Source organism: Papio anubis, chromosome 14 (assembly GCF_008728515.1).
Source record: "Papio anubis isolate 15944 chromosome 14, Panubis1.0, whole genome shotgun sequence".
NCBI classification, from domain to species: Eukaryota; Metazoa; Chordata; class Mammalia; order Primates; family Cercopithecidae; genus Papio; species Papio anubis.
Window position 1 is genome coordinate 25,066,551 of NC_044989.1, and position 22,791 is coordinate 25,089,341.

The 22,791-nt window shown below is 45.2% G+C and overlaps 1 protein-coding gene across 48 annotated transcripts in view; it reads right to left on the bottom strand.

Moving 5' to 3' along the window:
- Window positions 1–22,791, bottom strand: part of DTNB (dystrobrevin beta) — a 311,592-nt gene that overhangs the window by 20,044 nt on the left and 268,757 nt on the right. For 31 of the 48 annotated variants that reach the window (XR_002516573.2, XR_001893946.3, XM_021924660.2 and 28 more), the window contains one exon: window positions 19,207–19,227. The exons of 15 other annotated variants lie outside the window; for them this stretch is intronic. Coding sequence is in view for 31 of the 33 variants with exons in the window: in XM_021924660.2 (XP_021780352.1) it covers window positions 19,207–19,227 (21 nt within the window). In the remaining 2 variants the exon portion in view is untranslated. Of the gene's footprint in view, window positions 1–12,230; window positions 12,321–18,980; window positions 19,118–19,206; window positions 19,228–22,791 lie in introns of those variants that run through there. 2 more of the 48 variants (XM_017947364.2, XM_017947361.2) reach the window with 2 other exon arrangements.

The window sequence follows — 22,791 nt, forward strand, 5'->3', positions numbered from 1 at the left end:
AGCGGGATAAGAATCTCTGAGGGCTGGTTTCAGAGTTTGCCTGGAAAAGCCTAGATTAAGTGACCAGTTCAGACAGAGTGGGAACTCAAGATAGAAATTAAATCCACTTAAAGAAAAAGAATGGGCCGGGCCCAGTGGCTCATGCCTGTAATCCCAGCACTTTGGAAGGCCAATGTGGGTGCATCACCTGAGGTCAGGAGTTCGAGACCAGCCTGGCCAACATGGCGAAACCCTGTCTCTACTAAAAATACAAAAATTAGCTGGGCGTGGTGGCGCATGCCTGTAATCCCAGCTACTCGGGAGGCTGATGCAGGAGAATCACTTGAACCCAGGAGGTGGAGTTTGCAGTGAGCCGAAATGCTGCCGCTGCCCTCTAGCCTGGGCGACAGAGTGAGACTCTATCTCAAAAAAAAAAAAAAAAAAAAACCATGACCTCTGAAATGCTAACACACTTCACTGTAAGACAGATGGCCAAGCCAGCATTAAACATATGGCAAGGACTCAGGAATCTCCCTCTGTATGATCTGGGCCCGGCACCATGGCCTGAGGACTGCACTTCAGAGTCACAAGACCCAGGTTAACATCCAGGCTGCTTTGTAACAGAATGACACTGAACCTTTGCAAGTACTTTGATATTGAAATGATGATGGGGGATGAGACAAAAGGGGTAGGCAGGGTAGCCAGCCACATGTGTCTAAAGCTCTAGCATCTGGAAGTGAAACCTCCTGCCCACCATCAGCCTGGAAATAATCAGACCCTCTTCCTGGGATCATCGCCCAGGACATGCCTTCTGAGGAAGATAAAAACCAGATTCTAGAAGTTGTGTTTGTCCAGAGCAGTTGAAAGAGAAAAGCTACAACTTCTGGGCAGGTGTTATTTCTCCATGGGTCTTATGCCCCAGCCCTTGGCATTAGAATCATACTGGATGAAAATGAAGCCAGGAAAGAGCTGTCAGGGCCCTCCGTGAATTCTGATTTGGGTAGGGTAATACCAGTTTGCAATCCTGGGTGGGTCAGAGGCAGAAGTGATAGCCCACTAGTATGCACCAGCTTTTGCCAGGCCTGAGGCTGAGGGTTCAGGAAGCCCGGAGACTGGAGCTGATCTTGGATGAGGTATACATCATGCAAGGGATGTCAACCAACTCTGTTCCTTGGTGGTTTTGACAAGAAAGCAAAAGTGTGGGCCTGTCCACACTTGACTCTGTTGATGGGACCGTGCTCTCTCTTGCCATTCTCTCTGCTGGGAGTGCTACTCTCCCCCATGCTGTCTGACTGGCTCCTGCTGGTCCCCTGGGCATCAATCTCACTGCCATCTCCTCTGGGATGAGACAATGTCTTTCTGAGATGCTCCCACGGAACCTTGTGTGTCTCCATCACAGCACTATCTCGCTTCTTAAATTCCATCCTCTGAATCCCTGTGCTTAGCACTGGTAAATTCTTGATTAATAAACACTTGTTAAATGACAATGAAGGGCATCACGTTTTTGGCCCTTTTTCTTCTGTCATGAAAAGTGGAAAAGAACAGGAAAAGGGCTAGAGCAGGTAGTAATCTCCAGGGAGTAATACATCTATCAGTCGTCAGTGAATCTTTTCTTTTTTGAGACGGAGTCTCACTCTGTCACCAGGCTGGAGTGTAGTGGCATGATCTTGGCTCACTGCAACCTCCACCTCCCAGGTTCAGATGATTCTCCTACCTCAGTCTCTTGAGTAGCTGGGACTACAGGCGTGCGCCACCACGCCCAGCTAATTTTTATATTTTTAGTAGAGATGGGGTTTCACCATGTTGGCCAGTATGGTCTCAATCTCTTGGCCTCATGATCTACCCGCCTTGGCCTCTCAAAGTGCTGAGATTACAGGTGTGAGCCACTGAGCCTGACTTTTTTTTTTTTTTTTTTTTTTTGAGACAGGATCTTGCTCTGTCTCCCACACTGGAGTGCAGTGGTGTGATCTCGGCTCACTGCAACCTCCGCCTCCTGGGTTCAAGCAATTCTCGTGCCTCAGCCTCCTGAGTAGCTGGGATTACAGACGTAAACCACCACATCTGGCTAATTTTTTGTATTTTTAGTAGAGACAGAGTTTTGCCATGTTGGCCAGGCTGGTCTTAAACTCCTGTCCTCATGTGATCTGCCCACCTCAGCCTCCCAAAGTGCTGGGATTACAGGAGTGCTGGGCCTAGCTAACCAGTGAGTCTTTATGTGAGATACTTTAACTAGATAAGCAAATGTGGTCACCAGACCTCTAAGATGGCCCCAAGTGACCTTCCCCTGCACTCATATCCGGGTGTAGTCTCCTCCCCTTCGATGTGGGCTGGGCCTACTGACTCGCTGCTAATGAATCAGACAAGTGGGATATCACTTCCAAGGAGAGGTTATAGAAGACTCTCTCTTCCTTGCTCTCACTCTCTCCTGCTTCCTTGTCCTGGTGAAGGCAGCTGCCATTCTGTGAGCCGCCCTGGGAATGGGCCCTGTGGCAGGACCGATGGTGGCTTTCAGCCATCAGCCAGCACCAAACTGAGGCCCTGTGTCCAAGGAACCATGAGGATCTGAGTCCTGTCAAGAGCCACATGCTGCTGGGCCTTGAGGTGACAACGCCTTGATGGCAGCCTTGTGCGAGACACTGAACTGAGGGGTCCGGGAAGACGGCAGCTGGGTTGCTGTGAGGTAATCCATACTTGTTATTTATTAGTAAACACGTGTTCTCCCAAGCAGCTACGTTTTGGGGTACGTTGTTGTATAGCAACAGCTAACTCATATGCTAAGGTTAAATTTTAAAAATACATTATTAGATCAATCCCATATGATGACATCTGATGAATTCTGACATATGTGAGACCAGAACCAGAGGCCCTCAGAGGAACAAGCCAAAGAGCCCAGGAAAGAGGCCTCCAGATGAGACGGGAGGCAGGGATATACAATCGAGAAAAAAACTTCTCTGATTTGGGAATGTGCAGAGGGCCCTGAGGACATCAGCCTGTTCTGACACCAGAAGACTCACCTCTTCACTTTGTCAGCCACGACCGGGGCCTAGAGGCATTTCTCAGCTGCAAACTCATTGACCCTGAAGAACAGGGAAAGCTGCAGGCTCTCTGGCTCTTACCACATCCCAGGTGGGCACTGAGGAGGCAGCGTGCTTCAGTGAAAAGGGCACAGAGTGAGATTTTGGGAGATCTGGGCTCTTCTTGTGATTCTGTAGCACATGCATTTTAAGTTTTCTGGGGCTCAGTCTTATTTGTAAACTGAGGGAACTGAACTGGATAAAAACTGTATTTTTCAGATATAAAATTCTGTGACCTCTGATCTTCGCTAAGTTAACCTCATCTCAGACATAGCAAGAACCAACACTCTGCTTCAGTTCTGACCATTCTGGCCGTGAGGAATGCTCTTCTGGGGTCCCAGCAGCATCTTGGTCACGTCATGGCATATTCTGCTTTTAATTTTCCTTTCTCACGAGTGGAGTCAGTACCATAGCTGCTGGCCACTGAGGCCTTGTGCAGATGATGCTGAGGAGGAGGTGTAGGGAGAAGGCTACTCTGTAGAAGATGGAACTATCTCAGGAACGAGTTTGAAATAAGGCCCTTCTAACTAAATAAGCACAAACTAGAGTGTGTGGCGCACATGCAGTCTGAGAAGCCTTCTGTGCACAGCAACATTCCTGACGTGCTGACAGTCACCTCTGAATCTGGCTGGAGTTTGTTCATTCTGTTTACTTGATAGGCACAGGCCAGACAGAACACACTAAAAATCAAGATGGAGCACCGCACTGTGCAAATGCACCTCGTCTCAAAAGCACAGATGGGCTTTATGTTCAGAGAGGCAGGCTCTTCTCCATGGAGACTGCTGAACACTCGCTCAGTGTGAACCAGTCTAGAATACGTGGCACAGTGGGAGACTTGGGGGGGGGCATCACAGTTGGCACCCTGAGATTACAGGAAACCTGAGAAACACCTAGAAATCTGCAAAGGTAGAGGAACTAGTCAGGTGGCTCGAAGGATGGGGATGTGCTGTCCAATGATGGGAACAAAAGACTCTTGTGCCTTTGGGTTTCAGCTGCCAGGAGAGGGCAATTCACCTGGAGAAGCAAGGGAAGCTCTGCAATGTGCCACTCAGTGTTTTAAGGTTTCCTGATACAAGGACAGTGGAATCTTGTTGTAGTACAAGCTGTAACAAAGGCTTGAGTCCAGTACAGGCCAATCATGTGTCTAACCAATAACTAAACACAATAAATGCCCTGTGACTCAGGTTCTCTCAATAAAGAGGTCCCTTGTATAACAGTTGGAAACAATTCTGTTGCAAATGTAGAGCCAGTGAAACATTACAATCTGATAAGCTCTCTAGACTGCTGGCTCTTCATTTTCAAATCAGCAAAGACCCTGAGAACCCGAGAAAGCTCTGCATCATGTTCCAAGAAAAGTGTTCAGAAATTACAAATTCAGAGGGTTCATGACCCCAGCAAACTAGCTTGTTTTAGTCCAACATTCATTTTTCATTTCAGGAGGCTGAGGTCAAGAGCGGTCACAAGGTCACCACAAAATCAGTAGATAGGCTAGGACTGGTCCCTGGGTCTGCTAATTGCCTCAAACTGCTAGGAGAAAAGTAAGCAAGTAAGCATATTAGGATCACAGCACAATGTTTCTGACACTAAAAGGAACACGGATCAGTCAAGACTTCTGGCAATTGACCCTAACCATGATTTTCCAGGGGACAGTCAATTTCATTCCCAGCAAGGAAATGTGAGAATGGAGAATACGGGGATTATGAAAATCTCTTATCTATAAAACCAATCTCATATTGGAGACAAAACAGGTACAGAAAATGCCAGAGAAGGTGCCCTGAGGACATGGGGATCCTTCACCAGCTCTGCATCTGAGCACAGAGGCAGGGACTCACATGCTGTGGCAGAGAGAACTGGCCAGGAGACCAGCTGCACAGAGAGAAAGGCGCTGTCTTTAGTAGGAAAATGATACTGCACTGTTCTTGGCCATGCTTGGGTGGCCCCAGCAGGATGCCTGGCACATAGTAGGGGCTCCAAAAATAGGACTTCCCTTCTTTCTTTTTCCTCATGGAACAGGGAAGAATTTTTAATCCTCCTGGTACACATTATAGTCAGGTAAACAAGGCCAGAGAGCCTTGTGGCAAAAAGCCTGACTTTAAGAGTTAATGCCCTCTGCAGAGCATTCATAACGGCATCCCCCTCCACACGCACACGCAACTAAAACTTGGAGCTAAGCTGTTATCATGGTAACAGAATGGAAGACACTTTAGTCTCCATTTCTATCTCCCTGACTCATGGACACCTGCCAGGTAGCAGATGGCCTGTGTGGACAATTACCTTCATTTTGCTGCAGTGTATTTAAATTAAACAAAGTGGCCTCTTTGCTGCCGATTTTCAGAGGCCCTCTCAGAGAAACAAAAAACAATGATGGGAGAGAGTTGCTGCAAGTCTGAAATTTAGGCAACCGTGAATGTATAGAGAACTGGGATATGTAGAGAATAGCCTTTGTACATTTTTTTTCTTCAAGAAAAAGTTAAAAACCCCACATAACTATTCTGAGCTGGTGCTGGTGAAGACTGTGCTAGGAAGATGCAGATGTCTCATCAAAGCGGAAGTGAAATGAGGGAGAGGTGATGGGGCTATCTGATGCTGCACTGTCTGTCCTGCTGTGAGAGTTGGAAATAATTGCCTCACATGACAAGAGTTAAGACTATCGGGAGTTAGGACTGGCAATGGAAGCGCTCAGAGAATGGAGAATGAGGGTGAAGGAGAGACGCAACCAAATGGCCATGAGCAAAGAAGCAGGGAGTGAATGTGCCTGGACACCTTCCCTGCTTAGCAGAGGCGCCCACCTGCAAGTTTAAGTGCTGTGGAGCCTTTTATTGATTTTTATTTTCTATTTCTTTCAACGGCCCTGGTCAGCATGGAAGTGGAGTCTTTTAAAGATGAACTTGGCTTCCAGACACTGGAGAGAGGGGCTAAAGAGTTCTATAAAGTCTCTCTTACCACCGTTAACACATTTACCTATCATGTGTCTGTTGGAAGGATGAGGCCACCAGAAAGTCTGCCATGGGGTCTCTCTGCAGAGGGGTGACATCTGTTTGTTCCCACATCATGTCAGGAACCTCAGGGCTCACGCATAACCTGTCCCTCACTGTGATGGCTGGTGAGGCAAGCTGCGAGAAGACAGGAAGCAGCTATTCGAGGACTGCTGGATGATTTGTGATCACGGTGTTGCCACCGGCAGGTTACGGTTCTCAATCTTCATGATTCTGTCCCTATTCAAGTTACACTAAATTATATAGAAGACAAAGCTTATGCTAAGAATTAGAGAGTGAGGGCAAGGTGTACAATTATCTTTCTTGGTAGAAGGAAGAAGGTGTATTAAATTTCTGGGACAAAGAACAACCTATTAAAACTCAAGATAAACCTATAGATAAAAAGAAAGTTGGAATGTAAACTTTTAGATAGAGAAACTCATAAATTCCAAGCCTAGAATTACCTCCTTTCTGTTTCTCCCAGTTTGCCTAGCCCTATTTGAAAATGGTATCCCACTAGTCTTTTTTTTTTTTTTTCTTTTCAAGACAGAGTCTCACTCTGTCACCCAGGCTGCAGTGCAGTGGCGTGATCTCGGCTCACTGCAACCTCCGCCTCCTGGGTTCAAGCAATTCTTGTGCCTCAGCCTCCCGAATAGCTGGGATTATGGGCGCCCGCCACTACACCCAGCTAATTTTTGTATTTTTAGTAGAGATGGGGTTTCGCCATGTTGGCAAGGGTGGTCTCGAACTCCTGACCTCAAGTGATCCACCTCCCTTGGCCTCCTAAAGTGTTGGGATTACAGGGGTGAGCCACTGCGCCTGACCTGTATACCACTAGTCTTCACTGCAAGATTTCAAAGCCAGTTCTCTTCAAAATGATGAGAGACCTCACCAATCAAGAGAAAAATACCTATACAATGAATGCCAAACACTCAGATTGCATACTAGAAACAAAAACTAGGCTAGGCTAGGTTCTCAGGAGGATGCGGTCCTTATTCAGACAGCTAAATCTATTAGCAGGAAGGCAGCTGGGACCTATCAGTGGGTTTTAAAATTCAATGAGCTTAATGTAAATGTTACTTATAGGTAAGCCAAACTTGTGTGGTGAGGTACGGCACCTTTATTCAACAAGGACACGCTGCACTTTGTTAAGTTCCTGTTATATATAATATAGTGGTTAGAGTCCAGGCTTCGCAATTGGATAAACCTAGTTTTTGTTTTTCTTTTTGAGATGGGGTCTTGCTATGTTGCCCAGGTTGGTCTTAAACTCCTGGCTTCAAGTGATCCTCCCACCTCAGCCTCCCTCATAGCTGGGATTACAGGCGTGTGCTGCTGTGCCCAGCCTCGATGAACCTAGTTTGGATTCCGGCTGCCATTTACTAGCTGTGTGATCTTGAGCAATTACCTAACCTGTCTGCACCTACGGTTCTTCATATGTACAGTGGGAATAACAATATCTACCCTCTCAGGTTGGTGAGGATGAACATGAAACACTCCACACACTTGGTCCATAGAGTGATACCTGTTGTTCTTCTACTTTGAAAGGTACTAGGGGTAGGGGGCTATGCAGCTGAGGCAATGTCTCCACTCTCAGCAGACCTATCCCGAGGGAGTCAGGTACGTATGCAACCAGCACACCAAACAGGATGAAATAGGGGCCACAGCAGAGGAACAGAGGAAAAGCAGCCTGGCCTGATGTTATGGAACAGGGTTAAGTTTGGTAGAAGAGGTGGCAGCTGAGAGTATCTCGAGGGGTACAACTGCAATGGGCAGAAGAGGCTTGGAAAGGGCAAACCAGGCAGGGGACAGTACATGACCGAGGGTACTGGGCTGGAGAGATGAGGCTGGAGTGTGAGGAACAGGGAAGACCTGTAGCAGGAGAGGAGAAGTAAAGGAGAAGTGGCGACGGTGAGCAGCCAGAGCCGTAAATGAGCAGCTTATTTAACAGACAACAGATAAGGGCTGGGCATGGTGCGTCACACCTGTAATCCCAACACTTTGAGGGTCTGAGGTGGGTGGATCACCTGAGGTCAGGAGTTCAAGACCAGCCTGGCCAGCATGGTGAAAGCCCGTCTTTACTAAAAATACAAAAATTAGCCAGGCATGGTGGCACGTGACTGTAATCCCAGCTACTTGGGAGGCTGAGGTAGGAGAACTGCTAGAACCCAGGAGGCAGAGGTTGCATGCAGCGAGTCGAGATAGTGCCATTGCACTCCAGCCTGGGTGACAAGAGTGAAACTCTCCCAAAAACTAAAAAATAATAGGCCACAGATAGGAAAACTATACAACCCGTGGAAAATCCAACTTGCCACCATTATTTTTTTTTATTTGTTATTTTTTGACACAGAGTTTTGCTCTGTCTGGAGTGCACTCAGGCTGGAGTGCAGTGGCAAGATCGTGGCTCACCACAGCCTCGACCTCCTGGGCTCAAGTGATCCTCCCAACTCAGCCTCCCGAGTAGGTGACACCATGCCTGGCTAATTACTGTATTTTTGGAGAGATGAAATTTTGCCATGTTGCCCAGGCTGATTTCAAATGCCTGGGCTCAAGTGATCCATCTGCTTCGGCTTCTCAAAGTGCTGGGATTTCAGGCATGAGCTACCATGCTTGGCCCAACTAACCACCATTCAAAATAAAATGTTCTGGCTTGGGTGCAGTGGCTCACACCTGTAATCCCGGCACTCTGGGAGGCTAAGGCAGGCAGATCACTTGAGGTCAGGAGTTCAAGACCAGCCTGACCAACACAGTGAAACCCCATCTCTACTAAAAATACAAAAATTAGCTGGGTGTGGCTGTGGGTGCCTGTAATCCCAGTTACTCGGGAGGCTGAGGCAAGAGAATCACTTGAACTGGAAAGCGGAGGTTGCAGAGAGCCAAGATTGCGTCATGGCACTCCAGCCTGGGCGACAGAGGAAGATACCATCTCAAATAAATAAATAAATAAATAAATAAATAAAATGTTCTACTTTTTTTCACCACCAGTTTTGCTTTTTGCTTTGTTGTTGTTGTCTTTTTTTTTTTTTTTTTTTTAACAGACCATGAGCCAAGAATGATTTTTACATTTTTTAATGGTTACATTTTAAATGGTTATATACTACCTACATAATATCTGGTTTGGCCTGGAAAGCCTGAAATATTTACTATCTAATCTTTTAAGAAAATGCCTGCTGACTCCTGCTACAGGCAAAGGCAAGAGAAGCCAGTGAAGGTTTCTAAGGAGGGGAGGGATGTGGCCAGTCTAGTCTGTGCTCAGGAATCGAGCTCTGGGCAATGGCAGGGAGGAACTGAGAAACGAGAGACTGGAGACAGGGTTCTATCAATAAAGAGGCTTTTCCAAAACTAGTTGACAGATAATGGAGGCTGGAATGAGGTACAGGAATAGAAAGAGGGAGAGCAACTTTTGGGAGAAAAAATGGACTAGAAGTTGGCAACTGAGAGGGAAGAGCAGGAGGCTGGCGATGGCTGGCAGGGATACGGCGGTGCTGGTAACAGCATCAACAGAAGCAGGAAATATGTGCAGAAGAGGGATCTGTAGGGTCCCACCCTTCCCATAGCCAAACTTCAGAATAACGGGTTCTGAGAATGCCAGGGAGGCTCATACTGGTATCACAGAGAAAGGTTCTCTGGACTCAGAGCAGGGCTTCCAATTAACAAGGGGGCAATTTTACTTGATAGGGGCCTGAGAGTAGAGGCTACTACTGGCGCTTAGTGGGTAAAGTTAAGGATGCTGCTAAACATCCTTAACAGCCTGACCAACATGGAGAAACCCTGTCTCTACTAAAAATACAAAAAAAAAAAAATTAGCCAGGTGTGGTGGAGCATGTCTGTAATTCCAGCTGCTTGGGAGGCTGAGGCAGGAGAATTGGTTGAACCTGGGAGGCGGAGGTTGTGGTGAGCCGAGATGATGCCATTGCACTCCAGGCTGGGCAACAGGAGCGAAACTTTGTCTCAAAAAAAAAAAAAAAAGAGTTCAAGACTTCAAGACTAGCTTGGCCAACATTGGCCAACATAATGAAATCCCATCTCTACCAAAAAAAAACACATATGTTTTTCTACAACACCTATGACAACTACTTGCAAAAACAGAGTTATCTGGCCCCAAATGTCACTAGTGCTGAGAATGAGAAGGATGGCTGAGGGCGACTTAGTCATGAGGTCCTACAGAGAATGGTCTGCCCAGGGCTATTTTCCTGGGTGGTGAGCTGCTGTGGAAAGAAGGGCAGGCAGCCAGCAGCCTCAGGTTAGTTAGACCTTTAAGGGACCCAAGAATAGACTGCCGTATCTTCTGCACATTGGGATATCCTGGGGTGGCTACAGATCTGAGAGTCTCCTAGAATCTCTCGTGATTTTCTGAGGTCTGAGCAGGTTAAAAATTGGAGTTGAAATTTGCACTGTGAAAGCAATTAACAGAGAATTGTATATACACTTAAATTAATAATACATAATAATAAAATAACTGAAGGGTCTATGGTTAGCCATCTGTGCAGAGCAGTGGTGTGCTGGCATGGATCCTTACTATAATAAAAGTACCACTTCAGCAAATGACATGACATTTCTCAAAAGAAGATATACAAATGGCCAACGAACATATGAAAAAATGCTCAACATCACTAACCTGAGGGAAATGCAAATCAAAACCCCAATGAGATTACTACCTTACTCCTGCAAGAATGGTCATTATCGAAATGTCCAAAAACAGTGTATGTTGGCATGGATGTGGTGAAAAGGGGATGCTCATACACTGCTGGTGGGAATGTAAATTAGCACAACTACCATGGAAAACAGGATGGAGATTTTTTGAGGAACTAAAAGTAGACCTACCATTTGATCCAGCAATCCCACTACTGGGTATCTACCCAAAGGAAAAGAAGTCATTATATGAAAAAGACACATGCACACATATGTTTATTGCAGCCCAATTTACAATTGCAAAGATACAGAACCAACCTAAGGGCCCATCGACCAATGAGTGGATAAAGAAAACGTGGTATATAAACACCATGGAATACTACTCAGCCATAAAAAGTAATGGAATATCTTTTGCAGCAACCTGAATGGACCTGGAGGCTACAGTTCTAAGTGCGGTAGCTCAGGAATGGAAAACCAGATGCTGTATGCTCTCACTTATAAGTGGGAGCTAAGCTATAAGTATGCAAAAACACAGAGTGATATAATGGACTATGGAGACTCAGAAGGGAGAGGTTGGGAGCGCGGTGAAGGATAAAAAACTACGTATTGGGTGCAATGTACACTAGTTGGGTGACGGGTGCACCAAAATCTCAGAATTTGCCACTAAATAACTCATCCATGTAACCAAAAACCACTTGTACCCCAAAAGCTACTGAAATTTAAAAAAAAATTAACAAAGTACCACTTGGCCGGGCACAGTAGCAATACTTTGGGAGGCTGAGGCAGGTTGATCACTTGAAGTCAAGAGTTTGAGACCGGCCGGGTGCAGTGGCTCACACCTGCAATCCCAGCACTTTGGGAGGCAGAGGCGGGCAGATTACCTGAGGTCAGAAGTTCAAGACCAGTTTGACCAACATGGAGAAACCCTGTCTCTACTAAAAATACAAAAAAATTATCCGGGTGTGGTGGTGCATGCCTATAATTCCAGCTACTTGGGAGGCTGAGGCAGGAGAATCACTTGAACCTGGGAGGTGGAGGCTGCAGTGAGTGGAGATCATGCCATTGCACTCCAGCCTGGGCAACAAGAGCGAGACTCTGCCTCAAACAAACAAACAAACAAACAAACAAAAAAAACAGTACCACTTCAGCTACAGTTAACTGCATTGCCTGTAATTTTATAAAACAGCTTTCTACTTTTCTTTTTTTAAACATCAGGGCATCTATATTGCAGCTCCAAATGCATACTGCCAAACCATGATTAAGAGTAAATGGAGAAAAGTGTAAAGAGTCTACAGTACTTGTTATAACATGCATCTTTTAGCTGAAACTAAGCAGACGTTCTTTTCCATAAAGGACGCTTCAAACCTTAGCATTACCATTACTATGGAACATCAGAACCAACCTGAGGGTCAGCTATAAAACCTGTTACCCTAGAGACTGGTACAGCTTCATGATTTGACGAAATGCCTCCAGATGCTCTCAGAGTGAAGGGTTATGGAGACAATCCCATGCTGAGAGAAGAGGCTGGGGTGAGGCACAGCAGAGAGGAAGAATGCCAGAGAAACCTGTCCTGCTGGAGACATGGCCAAGAATCACGCAGGTGAGCCACAGGAGAAGGGCATCAGGGATGCAGCTGATGTTTTCTTAGGATACTTTCTTGTATCTGGAAAAGTGGCAGGTGGGAGGCTGGTATGAATAAACCCTGGGGAAGAAGTTATTGAAAGAAAACCCAGACAATGAAGTAAGGGCCACAGGATTTCAAAGTCAGGAAAGGAGAATTCAGTGAAATAAACCCAACTGGATTTCATTCATTCATTCATTCATTCATTCATTCATTCATTCATTCCTCTATAGGCCAGGACCCAAAAAGATCTCTGGAGACTCTTTTAGGTTTATAGCCTTTCTCCAGAATACCAATTGGTACAATGATGAAAGGATCCAAGAATTGTGGAGCTGAAAGTTTACTGACGAGGAAAATGAGGTTTGTAAAGGTTACGTGCTTGTTTAGATGAAAAAGAAATGGGATTTAGCCAACAAGACTCGATTAGTGGGAAGGGCAGTCCATTCACGTGTAATTCACAGATTTAAGATTTACATCTCCGTTCAGTGGGGTGACATTATTTGACAGGAGGTGGTGTTGAGGGGTTCAGACAGGACAAAGCCCACTTTTGAGAGCTGGGTGCATTTTACTACTCTACTGAACATTTTCTTTCCCAAGTTGCTGGTAACTTCCTTATTGTCAGATTCACGGGCTTTCTTGTCTTACTGTCTTACTAAATTCCTCCTTCTTGCAATTATCTGGGCTTCCAAGAGACCTGACGGTCCTTCTCCTGCCTCCTCTTTCTTCTTTTTGTCTACTATGCGTTTTCCCTAAGGCTCATGTTTATGGTTTCAATCCTCATTTTGTGTTGAAGGGTTCCAGGTCTACATTGCTAGCCCTGTTTTCCCATTGAAATTTCAGTCGCACATGTCCAATACCTAGCAGATCTTTCTGCTTGACTGCCTGGCTATAGGACATAATAGTATGTTCAAAATCAGATCGAAATCCCCTCCTAACCCAGATCATGTCTCTATTTTCACTTGTTCAGTAAATGACACCCATCATTTCCCCAGATTCTTCTTAGGCTCCAAGCCTACAAGTCATTTTTCTTCATCCTTTTCTGTTAATGCTTTGTCGAGATTCAGTCTGTAGTATTCTGGGGGACGCAGTGTGTCCTAGGAATTCAATATTCTTCCAGTGGAAGAATTTCTCCAGTTGGCTGAGGAGATAATTTTCTTGGAGGCCCTGAAGGATGGTTTTCATATGCTGTGTGCATTCTGGTCAGGAGAGGAAAAGACAGAAATATAGTACAGGAGGGAAATTTAAGAAGTAGGTAAGGAAATCTCTCAGCCTGACATTGATGAGAGTGATTAAAAATATTGGGGGGCTGTGGCATACACCCCAAAGCTACTTTTCCCTTGTATCCTCAGACTCTTGTTTGGTACTCAGGGAGTTTTGGGGGAGTGAAATACAAACACCCATCCCCCATCCCCACCATGCAAGACAGGACCATCCGGGAATGAGCCTTCTGGCTACACAAGACTAAGTTCCTGAACATAAAAGGAACCAAAACCATTTTTGTTCATCTATGATGCCTTCCTAGAAAGATCTTGATGAAAAGAGGGGAAATGAGAACAAAAATAACTCCAGGAAGTCTGAATTATATCAGGTATTCAAAATTGATCAGGTCCCGAGAGACACAGGTATGGGGCTTCAGACACGCCACTTGCCATGTCGGAGGGGCAATGGTTTAAAGGCATTTTGTTCCTGACTAGCTGCTTCACTCATTAGCTTCATGTTCCTGGAATCTGTGATAAAAAGAACAAAGTATACATAATCAATAGCTTATGTTATTATTTTTAAAAAACTTATCTGGCCTGTGACACAACCTCAGGAGATTCTGAGAACACGTGCCCTGCTTATGTTACTTTAATGTAAGTTCTTAGTAAACAACTTAGGAACTGCCTTTTCATTTTTTTTTTTTTAAACTCACTATAACTGCTGCTAATCAGAATGTATATTTGAATCTTTGCTCCTGGGGGGGGCCATCCTCAAGCTTTGGGCTCAAATAAACTTATACTTAATCATAAAGAAAAACCATGGCTGGGTGCAGTGGCTCATGGCTGTAATCCCAGCACTTTGGGAGGCTGAGGCAGGCAGATCACCTGAGGTCAGGAGTTTGAGACCAGCCTGGCCAACATGGCGAAACCCCATCTCTACTAAAAATACAAAGATTAGCCGGGCGTGGTGGCGTGCACCTGTAGTCCCAGCTACTAGGTAGGCTGACGCAGAAGAATCACTTGAACCCAGGAGGCGGAGGTTGCAGTGAGTTGAGATCATGCCATTGTACTCCAGACTAGGCAACAAGAGCGAAACTCTGTCCAAAAAAAAAAAAAAAAAAAGAAAAGAAAAAAAGAAAAGCCAAACCTATTTTTAATATTGTAGTGATATTTCCTCTTTTTGGAAAAAAAATAACAACAAACTGCCAGGTCCCTACGGTGAGTACAGGTGCCAAGGCCGATGGATGAATACACCCTGCCGACTCTCGCGAGGCCATGTGTGGGAGGGAGTTAACACTGGCAGACAGTCTATGCACCTATCCTGGGACTGCGACCAGGCTACAGGTTTGTGGGAGAGTCCTATGTATAGCACAGCAATCCTCACTTACCAACAGACGTCTGTATAGTTTGCCAATTTAGGAGGGCCACAGTGGTGCCTGAGGCCCAGGAAACCACTGACCCGGCTTGTGTTTCTGCATTTAGAGTATCATGTCAACCATGAAATAACTTTCAGACTATTTGATGGTGGTATTTGAGTACGATTTCTCTTTTTAGTTTCTGCATTTAGAGTATCATGTCAACCATGAAATAACTTTCAGACTATTTGATGGTGGTATTTGAGTACGATTTCTCTTTTTAACCTCCAAAAGGCCAGGATCACTGCCTTGAACATATATAGTAAAACACTGCTAAATAAATAAATGAATGGCAATCCTTTGCCTTTCGGGAAGTAGACTCAGGCTTCTATTTCAGAGGATTAAGAGCCAGGGAGCCCAGAAGACTGCAGAAGCATGTGAATCTGAATCGCTTCCCAGTGAGACTGTATCCAAAGGCTAAGACGGGAACGTGACCCATGAGGCATGCTGACATCAAGGGGTTCACCAACAATTTCTTTAATGGACAAAGAGGAGGTTTCTTTTTCTTGTCGCATAGGCTTGTTTTTTTGAAAGTACTCTCTCTTAAACTTACAAAGTTAATATTCATGAGGTTCATGTGAGCCCTTGTGGGTCGACCATTGCTAACTAAACATTGAGTGCCCTTCCTTTGAGGCATATTTGGTAGGCTGTGATCAGAAATGGGGGCTTCCTGGAGCCAGGCCAAACCTGCTCTCTTTGGTACAGCTGTAGCTGGATATTTGTCTGGGTCTTGGAAATTAGACAGGACATGATGGCAAGATCCCACGTGATAGCCCAACTCACTGAAGAAAAAGGAAAGGTCCCAAGAGTGGCAATGTTCTCTTAGCCAATTCCCCAATATTCCACTAATTACATTATTTTCAGAGTGCCAGGTATATTACCCTTTGGACCGCTGCCCCACTACCTAAGCTGGGCCAAGGCCACCCTAAAGGAGCTTCCTATCCTTACATAACTTTCACTGTCTAAAGTTACAGTCTTTAAGTCTGATGATCATTATATAAAATGTTCTATAAAATGTATATAAAGTTACAGTCTTTAGGCCAGGTGATCATTATTAGATAATTAACTTCTAATAGGAGAGATCAGACAAATGTTGCAGGAAACACATCCTTCATGAATAAACAGAACCCATTTCCTTGGATAGCTCAGTGAATGTGGTGTTAGAGATCCAGCAGTGAAATTTTATGGTGCACTGAGTCGCTAGGAAAAATGGAACCCTAAAATGTTCCTAGAGTGAACTTGTACATCTGAACTCTTTCCAGACTAGGACTGGGATATTGTTTGATCGAGACCGGAGTGGCCCATAGCTCAAGTGCACCAATGGTCATAAACACCATTGCCAGTAGGGACCTAATCAGTCCGTGGTGACCCTAGTGTCCCCTCTGTAACATGCTGATGAATCCTACAACCATATTTCTGACTGTAAGCACTGGACTTTTACTGAGAAATGTTCAAAATATTTTCAAATGATGCAAATAACTATAGATATCCTGCATTTTATAGATTATTATCTTTAAAAGATAAGGTGATTTTTATGCTACGTATCAGTGTATTTTCTTTACACAGAAATAATAATATTAATAATAATACTAATCAGCTTGGTTTTTTTTTCAGTAATATAAAATTTTTTCAGATTCCTTTTTTAAAAAGTTATTTTTATTATTTGCTTTCTTGGGAAATCGGATTCCTTTTTTTTTTTTTTTTTTTTTGACACGGAGTCTCGCTCTGTCGCCCAGGCTGGAGTGCAGTGGTGCAATCTCAGCTCACTGCAACCTCCGCCTCCCAGGTTCACGCCATTCTCCTGCCTCAGCCTCCTGAGTAGTTGGGACTACAGGCGTACCACCACGTCCAGCTAATTTTTTCTATTTTTAGTAGAAACAGGGTTTCACCACATTAGCCACATGGTCTCGATCTCTTGACCTCATGATCCACCTGCCTCGGCCTCCCAAAGTGTTGGATTACAGGTGTCAGCCACGGCGCCCGGCTCAGATTCCTTTTTATAAAGGATATTTCTGAGCTATAATTTAGTCTCCTGAATGGATCTATCTGGGAGTGCCTTGAGCAAAATAACTGCTATAGGTACGTGAACTAGTTATGTCCCTTATAATTAATACAATTATTAATTCATACAGACTATAAGTCAAAATCTTATAAATTTGGTTAATACTGGTTATCATTCAGCAAATATTTATAGTGAAGACTAGCTTTAAATTGACCTGAGAACTAATATCACAGCAGTGGTAATTCCTGTTTCTTGGATTAAAAATTTTTTAAATGAAATGTCTACTGGAAGCTCTACTGCTACCACTAAGATCAATATCCACAATGCTTGCCCTCTTCTGAAAGAGTTTTCAGGTGAGGTGTAGGGTGTTTCCAGTCTGCTCACTTGAAGCAGGTGCACACAGAGAGAGATCAGGAGATGCTGTGCTAGTCTGGCAGACTGTTGGAAGTAGATTTGCAGCAAGTTGCTGCAGCTGCAAAGTGCATCTTTGGGGTATGGAGGGCTGAAGAGAAGTAGGGGACACTAGTGATCAGCAACAACAGGTGAAGTGACACCCTGGATCACTAGGAAGGGAATACTTCATAACAAGGGGATGAGACTATCAGGAGCTGGAAGGATAACTAGTCTCCTTTCTCTTCCTCCAACAGTCTCACTCATTCGTCTACTTGGGGGAGGTATTTCCAACATCTGCTTCTCTGGGACTTCTGGACAAACTGGAGGATTAGACTTCCCAGCCCCCTTGAGGTGAAGTGTGGTCATGTGACTTGCTCTGGCCAATGAAATGGAGAGGAAGTGATGTGTGTCACTTCCTGGAAGCAGCATGTAATGGCTGGGCTTGATTTCCATCCTGTTCTGCTTTGCCCATGTAAATGTACCTACTGATGCAGAAGTGCCAGAGATGGAAGCAATAAACTCTGTGTGAGTGAAGAAAAAAGAACCAAAACTAGCAAAAACCTAAACAAGTGCACTTTGGTTCCATGAAAGCCATCAGATTTCTGGGTTGTCGGCCACTCCTGATGCCATGCACCATCTTCTTTCTCCCTTTCTGACAGTCTGCCTCCTCCGTACCCTCTTCTCGCCTCCTCCCCTCACTACCTATCTCTTCTTTCCTTTCTCTTTACTCTATGGTCCCATTGCTCTCCTAGCTAGAAATTATAAGTATAATGTTTTATATTCCTAACCTAAAACATGTATACATTTGTGTTTTTTTAAAAAAACGGGTAGACTGGGCGTGGTGGCTCATGCCTGTAATCCCAGCACTTTGGGAGGCCGAGGCAGGTAGATCATGAGGTCAGAAGTTCGAGACCAGCCTGGCCAATACGGTGAAACCCCGTCTCTACTAAAAATACAAACATTAGCTGGGTGTGGTGGTGCGTGCCTACAGTCCCAGCTACTCAGGAGGCTGAGGCGGGAGAATCACTTGAACCGGGGAGGCAGATGGTACAGTGAGCCGAGATCATGCCACTGCACTCTGGCCTGGGCAACGGAGCGAGGCGCCGTCTCAAAAAAAAGGCAAATTTTAAAAATTAAACGTTTTCTATTTCTCTCCCGAAGGACAAAAAGCTCCAAGGTAAACAAAAACTCAGCTTCAGCTTAAAAAATGTATGCTTTGAAACCTTACTATGTTATATAAACATATGGTGCTAATATTGTAGATAAGTCTGCAATTGACTTTCTTGTGTGGGTCAGTGGCTATCGGGAAAAACAAAAACAAACATAAACCTCCCCCAAACACCATGCAGCAGCCACACAGCTCAGAAAAACCTGAGCTCCCTCTGGAGTAGGTTCTGAACAGGAAATCACTGCAAGTGGAGTCAGTGCCTCAGTCGTTGTCAGTAATTTTGTTAAGAAGGCTGGCACAGCCCCAGCATCCAGAAGCCTAGTCAAGACTGCACGACATCTATAGTTAGCAAAATAAGTCCTCATTTTCATGCACATTCATTCATGACACGAGGTCACCCCAGCACCCCGAAAGTTGTTTCAAGGAATTAAAATCACTCCAGACACAAAACAACAGAGAACGAAAGGCAGGAAAATGCAATGGTAGCCTGGCTAATCATGCACACTTCAATGCTCACAACAGATGGGTACTTACAAGCTCTGGTTTTAAGTAAGAACATGCTCTACCGGGTAAACATGCTTTGAACTTTTAGACCATTTTACAACACCATGGGGAGACCCACTGGGAGTTTTACACGTAAAACCCTCTTCAGAGATGATGTGCTGGGAGAAGAGGAGAAACATTTACATGAGTAAAGAAAGAACGTGCAACAAGAGCGAGAGTCCAGCGGGAAATTCTGAAGTTCACTTACTGCCTGCTTTTGCTCTTCCTCCTGGAGTGTTGAAGATGAAAAAAAAGGCAGAGGAAAAAAGGAGAGAAATTAATGCCCATCACCACAAACATTGGGAAGAAATGATAGAAAAATCAGACAAACCAGGCCAGGCCCATGGGTGCTGAGATCAAAGGCCCCGTCCCCCACAGGAGCATCAGAGGACGAAGCAAGCAGCAGACCTCGGCCCGGCGAGTAATTCAATGCTAACTCCTAGAGCTAGAAGGAAAGAACCTTAGAAACCACCTTGCCAACATTCTTACTGTAGATGAAACAGGCCTAGAGGGCCTGACCTGCCTACAGTTCACATAGCTGTTTAGGGGAATCTGAAAGAGGAAGTGCAACCATGACTTGAAATTCCTTTTTTTTTTTTTGAGACAGAGTCTCGCTCTGTCACCCAGGCTGGAGTGCAGTGGCACGATCTCGGCTCACCGCAAGCTCCGCCTCCCGGGTTCACGCCATTCTCCTGCCTCAGCTTCCCGAGTAGCTGGGACTACAGGCGCCCGCCACCTTGCCCGGCTAGTTTTTTGTATTTTTTAGTAGAGACGGGGTTTCACCGTGTTAGCCAGGATGGTCTCGATCTCCTGACCTCGTGATCCGCACGTCTCGGCCTCCCAAAGTGCTGGGATTACAGGCTTGAGCCACCGCGCCTGGCCTTGAAATTCTAATAGTAATTCTATTTCATCATTCATGATATTCACATGTGTTTAGGTACATTTATCCAGGCAAGTGGTTTTCGATGCATGGAACACAGACCAGTGGCATCGGCATCACCTGGGAACTTGTCAGAGATGTAAACTTCGTGCCTTACCCTATCCCCACCAAACCGAAGCTCTAGGGGTGGGGCACGGCAATGCATTCAACCTTGTCTGATTCTGGTGCATACAAGTCTGAGACTCACTGCTCTCATCACTTCCCAACTAGCAGTCTGCCCACGACAGGTTCTTTTCTTATTTGGTCCCCTCTCCACACTAAACATGTTGGAACTGTACCCCCATCTACCTGCTTTCAGGCACACTTTTTTTTTTTTTTTTTTCAGTGAGTCCCATACATACCCACTTCCCCCAATAAACCAGAAACTGTTTGGAGACCCTGAAAGGTCATTCAAAAAAGAATTCTTGACCTCAGTTTTTCGTTAATTCAGTACAGGTTTATTTAGTACTTCTTGTGCAGAAAGCACTGGAAACATAAAGAAATGGTCTCTGTCATCTAAATCAATCTCTCTCTCTCTCTCTCTCTCTCTCTGAGACAGAGTTTCACTCTTGTTGCCCAGGATGGAGTGCAATGGTGCGATATGGGTTCACTGCAACCTCCACCTCTGGGTTCAAACAATTCTCCTGAATCAGCCTCCTGAGTAGCTGGGATTACAGGCATGTGCCACCAAGCCCAGCTAATTTTTTATTTTTAGTAGAGATGGGGTTCACCAGGTTGGTCAGGCTGGTCTCGAACTCCTGACCTCAAGTGATCCCACTACCTTGACCTCCCAAAGTGTTGGGATTACAGGCGTGAGCCACCGCACCTGGCTGGTCTCTGTCTTTTAGAACCGTATGGTGATGGAACATAGAGCAGGCACTTGCTGGCTATCAGCTGACTGCCCAAATGAACGCACTATCAGACACTGTAGGAAAAAGGATAAAGAGAATACTTTCAAGTTTCTCTTTCTTCAGTTCTTTGCTACTCATCTACTCTGTCTTTTAATGGGTCTCTTCCACCTCCTCTTTCTGTGCCTCACCATGGGTCACTGTGGTCAGGGAGCCTCAGCTCTTTGGCCTAGTAAATCTAAAAGCTGTGCAATGGCTCTATTTAAATTGGACCAATTCATGCAGCCAGTCTTTACTGAACATGTATGTGCCTAGGAAGTCTTAGGAATAGGTAAGTGCTCCTGCTCCCACACAGTCTACAGACCTGGGTGCAATGGTGAGAAAGACCTCAGTAAAGCAGAGGAATTACGAAAGGGAGAGGGTGAGTGAACACTTGGAGAACATAATTTTTATTACTGCAAAGGAGAGACAGGGACTAGAAATAAATGGGCACTGAGAAATCTCTTAAGGAGACTCCCAACTCAGCACAGGAAGGTGCTCTTCACAATCAAAGCCAGATGCTGGATGCCTGACCAAAGCCAAACTCACAGGAGCCCAGGCTCAGAGTGCTGAGCACCGGATCTGGCAGTGTGAAGGAGGCAGAGCGCTTCTGTTTTCGCACCTGCTTCGCAGTTAGGAAGCAAGCTCTCTTCCTTGCCAGACTTCCCTTTCGGGCAGGACACTTTTCTTATATTCATGAGGCAAGGCAAACAGTCATAGGACAGTTATTAAACAATTATAAAATGTGTTTTCATTGCTGGCACTGTGTTGAAGTGGAAAGTGCGACGGTTGGGGAAGGATGGGGCAATCCTAACAGGCTGAAATTGTATCCGAGGTCAGAAGACTAGTACGTAATTTCTTAGAACTGTTTCTAAGACATCTCTCTACTTTCACAGTTTTCTCCAGGTTTGGTATTAAAGAGAACACTGCAGTGGCTAAACAGAATAGGGAAATTTCAGAAAGCAATGTTTCATACTTGGACATCTGGTGATTGCAATTTAAGTTTGTCAGAAGAGAAATCATAATTTGCAGTAGACATATATCAGGTTAGGCTGGGGACAGTGGGCAGGGCAGTGCTTCCAGGACTTACAGGCCTTCCATGTGGCCTGGTATTGGGGAGAGAGTGGACTTTGGCAAAGTGTTATTTAGGATAGTGTTGTATAATTTAAACTCACAAAATTTATTCAGATAAAGCCTTTAAGGCTCTGTCAACACAGTAAGCAGGTCAGATCCCAGGTCTGAGAACCTCTGTGTTATCAAGTAGTCAGCTGGGATCACTAAATATTGACTGATGACAAGGGATAGAGCCAACATTGATTTAAAAGGGGGTAATAATACCTTAATTTTAAAGTGTAAACTTAGAACTGCTTATGTCACCTAATAACATGTGAGTCTCTTCCACATGAACGAGGTCTGGCAAGGTGGCCAAAGCAATGGCATAGCCACTATAGTCATTTATATAAAAACTTACACTCAGCCGGGCGCGGTGTCTCACACCTGTAATCCCAGCACTGTGGGAGGCCAAGGTGGGCGGATCATGAGGTCAGGAGATCGAGACCACCCTGGCTAACACGGTGAAACTCCATCTCTACTAAAAATACAAAAAAAATTAGCCGGGCATGGTGGCGGGTGCCTGTGGTACCAGCTACTCGGGAGGCTGAGGCAGGAGAATGGCGTGAACCCAGGAGGCGGAGCTTGCAGTGAGCCGAGATCATGCCACTGCACTCCAGCCTGGGTGACAGAGCGAGACTCTATCTCAAAAAAAAAAAAAATTTACACTCAAACTAGATAAACATTTGCAAATGAGGTTGAAATTCAAAACTGCAGAATTCATCTGGTAAATGAGTTTCTTTTTTCTTCTTTTTTTTTTTGAGATGGAGTCTCACTGTGTCACCCAGGTTGGAGTACAATGGTGTTATCTTGGCTCACCGTGACCTCCGCCTCCTGGGTTCAAGTGATTCCCCTGCCTCAGCCTCCCGAGTACCTG